General features: G+C 29.1%; 1 protein-coding gene across 1 annotated transcript; it reads right to left on the bottom strand.

The window, feature by feature from the left end:
• Positions 1–1,997: 1,997 nt before the first annotated feature.
• On the bottom strand, positions 1,998–3,863 carry LOC11415364 (alpha carbonic anhydrase 4). Its single transcript, XM_003625055.4, has 7 exons — positions 3,703–3,863; positions 3,324–3,535; positions 3,129–3,235; positions 2,911–3,013; positions 2,660–2,821; positions 2,502–2,552; positions 1,998–2,326 (listed from the first exon to the last, which is right to left on the bottom strand). Exons 1-7 carry the CDS (start codon positions 3,788–3,790, stop codon positions 2,237–2,239), a joined length of 813 nt encoding a protein of 270 aa, XP_003625103.1. The 5' UTR covers positions 3,791–3,863; the 3' UTR covers positions 1,998–2,236.
• Between the last annotated feature and the right edge of the window lie 1,112 nt (positions 3,864–4,975).

The following is a 4,975-nucleotide window of genomic DNA, read 5'->3' as shown; positions in this document are numbered from 1 at the left end:
AACCCAAAAGATTAGTAAATTATACTTTTTTTTCAAGGAGTAAATTATAATTGTTGTTAAAACAATACGAGTATATATTATCTTTAGTTTAATTAGTACCTTTTTTAAGTTTGATGTTGACTAGAATTTTTACTTGTGCTACCGTCCGGGTCATAAACAATGGAAAAGTTAACATGTTGCAACATGACGCCCATTTGTTTTGGAATTTTTTGAAAAAAAATAAACGATTTTTTTTGCAGTGTTTGTTTTTTATTTTTAAAAAAAAAATCTTCTTGCTAATAAAGTTATTTTTAGCCACAAAATGAAAAGCTAATTAAAGTAGATTCTTATAAATCTATTTATTTTATAAATGCAATGAAATCAAGTACAAGAGTTTCAAAACAAATTAAAAATGATTTTTATGATAGTAAGCAAACAAAAATAGTTGTAAATTATTTTAACTCAATTTTATTTTTTAAAGCTGAAACAAACGCATCCATAATCCATTACATAGATAAAAAACAACTCAACATAAACAATAGTTTAGGACATACAACAGTTGTTCATACATTTTAAAATACATCTGTATACACTACATTTGAAGTGGTGCCATTATATACCTTGTATGAGAATAATAGCTCAGGATGATAAACTCTTGTTGTGATTAAGAATGGGGGAATGAGTAGTATTTGAATTCCTTGATGTTATGAAAAGTCAATCAACAAACATTAAGTGTCATAAACGCATGGGGTAAAAATTCAACGGTGCATTAAGTGTCATAAACGCATGGGGAAATGAGTATTTGAATTCCTTAATGTTATGTGTGCAAGCCGGATTAAAGATTAGATGAAGGGCTAATAATACATCCGCGCCAAAGGTTAAAGATTCAACGGTTATCCTAGTTTGGCGCTAACAATTAGATTTAGGGTTTGATTAGGTAATTGCAATGTTAATTAGGATTAGTTTGACTCTGAAGTCTGAACAGCCATATGCAACTCATGGGGAATCCGAAAATTAATAACCATAACTCCAAGTGCTGTAATTGTTGCGTTCATTAGTGGAGAGAACAATCGTTGCAATTAAATTGATTTTGAATTTTGAAAGGCATGGCATCAGTAACAAAAGAAATTAAGTTGGATCACAAAAGAAATTAAACACGAAAAGTGCATTCGCGTTAAAATATAAGGTAGAAAAATCAACGGAAATGAGATCGTTCTAATTCTTGGCAGCACATGAATTTATATTATATAAGGAGGTAGACGGAAATGCTATTTAACTTAATTAAATGAATGCAAATGGGGGTTTTCATTGCATGGGAATTTACAGTAGCCCAAAAATTTTAAGATATGATATTATTGTTACGAGCAATATATCCATTTCATGACAATTTAGTTATAACCTTATTTTTCTATCTTCTTATTGGGTTAAAAACAATGGAGAGTGAAAATAGACGAGAGAGGATAAGACCATCATGTGAGTATGAGAGATAAAGTTGTACAAAAATTATCATAAATTAATTGTACAAATATCATTTTTCTATTGTTACTCATTCAATTTTCAGAGAGTCGTACCAATTGACATGACCTCTAGCAATTCTATCATTATAGTTATTCAATATTTTCATGACTGAATAGCATCCTATGATATTACTGACCTTATTACAGTAAAAGAATTGTTATGGGACACCTTGTGTGTGGAGCATTTCGCCAACAAAATTAAACGCAATGTTAATTTCAAACTGAGCTTTCCATTTGTTAGGTATATAAAAACATTATCTTGAACGTTCTTCAATCATTGCCGTAATTAGCACACGAAAAAATAAATCATTACTGATTTGCTGCTACTGTAACACGCTACTTTTTGATAGAAATACATAAAAGTATATGAGTATTTAGTTTTAAATTTTTTTTATTTTTGACATAGAGATGATAATACTCATAAGATGACGAGCAAACGTACCGCACAAAGACAAATACACACAAAACACAACTTAAGTTGCACTAAAGCACAAAAGAAGATAGTTTTAAATTGATGGATCCAAAGCCAATTCATTAACAAGTTTTTGTTTGATGGACGAATTGGATGGATTAATCAATAGATGAATATTGATGAATCAAATTTCCACCTCTACATGTATTTATTCAATCGTCATTTCCACCTCTGCATGTATTATTTATTCAGTTGGCATTTTTCTTCTCGACTTTATTTCCAGCTGAATAAATAAAGCATTTAAATTTCATTCACATCTTACACACATTTAAGTACTCTTTTTTTCCTTTCTAGGATTGTAAAACCAAACTTTTCTTCCATCAAGATCTTGTGTTGGCCTTGCATTTTCCTCAAATCCCTGTAAAAAGAGTCATAATTTAGATAAGATTAATAATTTTTTGTATGCTTACTTTTGAAGGACTAAATTAAAGAAATCCATACTTCTTGAACAATATTTACCAATATCTTTGATTTAGGTAATTTTTAGAGTAGATAATAAGTTAGCAATATCTAAGTGAGAAATCCACACTTACATGATTAACAGCTTTCAAAGCCTTCAATTGTTCTACTGAGACTGTCTTCACCTGTAATAAAGATGTTATAAAAGTTAATTAAAAAGGGTGTCTAGTAAATAAATACATATTAGTGTATGATATAGTTAAGAGAATCACATGAAAATTAAAGTATATACCTTCTTCAAAACTGTCCAAATAACATCTTCAGTACATGGTGGACTTGTAAGAGAACCAATATATCTGTAATATTTTGTGCCTCCGAACTTGAATATATCTGCTGGATTAATTATTCCTACATCTATTTCCTTGTCACGGATAGACTTTATGTGGTTAAGCAACTGCCAAAAAGAAAAAATTTAAAGTTGAAATTGAAATTTAGGGAGTATATTTATTTTACTTTATTAGATATACAAAAAATGTAGCGAACCTTTGAAAGTAAGGGATCTGGACGACCAATTTTATACCAAATTCCAATCACAGCTATCTCGTCTTTAGAATTTTGATGGACACAATGTTGTTCCATATCAAACCTAGATAAAAATTACATGACATTATTATTATTATTAATAATACATACATACAAATAGCAAATAAATTATTAAAAGGGTGAGTTTATTTATGCTTATCTTAAGAACTTATACCCACTTTGATCCATTCAATGTGTGCTCTGAAGGTGTATGCCAATGACATTGTATTAGTTTGTAGTAAGTTCCATTTAGATTAAGCTTACCTGCATAACCTTTCCATTGGAGCTGTCGAAACATTAAGCACGTATATTAGTCTCCTTAAGCAAAATGTGTATTTATAATTGTTTAATTAAAAATGCACTTAGTGGCTTACCATGACATCATTAAACCTATTCTTTAGGAAAGCAGGACCTAGTTTGTAATCTTTTTCAAGTTTACCAAGTTGAGGAAGTTCTTGCACCCTTTTGTTTAGGATATCAATTGGAGATTGTAATTTTCCATTCCCACAAAGTTTCCATTCTGGTTTCAGATTCCCCCAGTTCTCTGGTCCTTTACTATCTCCTTTTTTGTAGTTGTATTCGTTTCCTAATAAAAATGATGAAAATCCATGACCAAAATCATTAAAATTAAACCAAGCATTAAGATACCAATGGTTGTGAGGAATAACAACATCTACCCTTTTCAATTTAAATCTTCTAACATTAGATTTTGAAAATGATAATAGAAAAATGTCTAATATATATGATTCATACCACCACCAGAATCAGAAGCTGATACGAGGAAGGAAGAGGAACAAAGAATGAGCAATAAAATAACCAAAGAGAATAAATTTATGATCATGATGTTGTGTGAATGTCACTGGTATTGTTGAGATGGTGAAATTAATAATATTTAGAATATATTTGCATGAAATGTGTGTACGTTGTGATATATATAATAATGACTCTTCAAACGAGTGATTTCTTTGAATACAATAATGACTCTTAAATGAGTTAATTCCTTTGAAGATGTAAAAGGGTGTGCTACAATGTCGCTTTATTTGAAAGGTTCTTATTTACACTAGCCTTTCAATTTGCCTATTTTCACGTACACAACTTTTTATGAGCAAAAATGATATATAAGTTTTTAAGTTACTTTCGAAATAGAAAGTTACCTAGTATGTTGGTTAAGGAATGGTTAATTATGTTATATATAGCCCAATATAATCTTTTAGATTGATTTACACTTAAAAATGGGAAAAAAAATTCTGGCAGACCAGTTGGATTTGGATACTAACAAGAACAAGATATTGGATGATTTATATATATATATATATATATATATATATATATATATATATATATATATATATATATATAGTGTATTTGATTAGTTAAAATTATTAATATGAAGTTTCATTAGCATTGTTGTCTTCCTTCAAAAAAAATAAAAAATTAGCATTGTTGTCAATATTAGATACTACAATTTATTAGAAAAGTACTCGAAAGGTATGCAAATTATACTAGCAATATACTATCAAGTTTCGGATAAGCTAAGTTATTTAATTGGATTTATGTAAAAGTTATTTGATTGAATTTTTTTGGTTACAAATTATCAACTTTTTGAATAGTCTCTTTCTCATTTTGTAAGTAGATTATTTTCGTAGGAATTGCTTATCTACAAAGTGATGTTTAGAGTCATGATTGTAAGTTGAAATTACAATCATATATCTTATGAAAAATGCATTAATAATCCGTCTTATAATATATATTTTTATTCTATAAATTAAAAAACTGTTGTGAATTCCAGTCTCAAAATCACACAAATACAAACTATGATGTGTGGAGCAAAGGAAAGTAGTAACCAATATCAAAGTGAACACAAACAATAATCAACAATAACAGCACCTAGATCTAATCTAGGAAGCAAAGTGAAAAGCATAAAACACAAGCACAAGATAAAAGGGAGAGAAGAGAGAAACAAACACACCAAGAGATTGTTCACCCAGTTCGGTCCAAACTTGACCTACTCTGGAGGAGAGATTGA

This window comes from Medicago truncatula, chromosome 7, assembly GCF_003473485.1.
Source record: "Medicago truncatula cultivar Jemalong A17 chromosome 7, MtrunA17r5.0-ANR, whole genome shotgun sequence".
In the NCBI taxonomy this organism is placed as follows: Eukaryota; Viridiplantae; Streptophyta; class Magnoliopsida; order Fabales; family Fabaceae; genus Medicago; species Medicago truncatula.
Note: the sequence above shows the minus strand (reverse complement) of the source record. Positions and strands in the feature narration are given on the sequence as shown.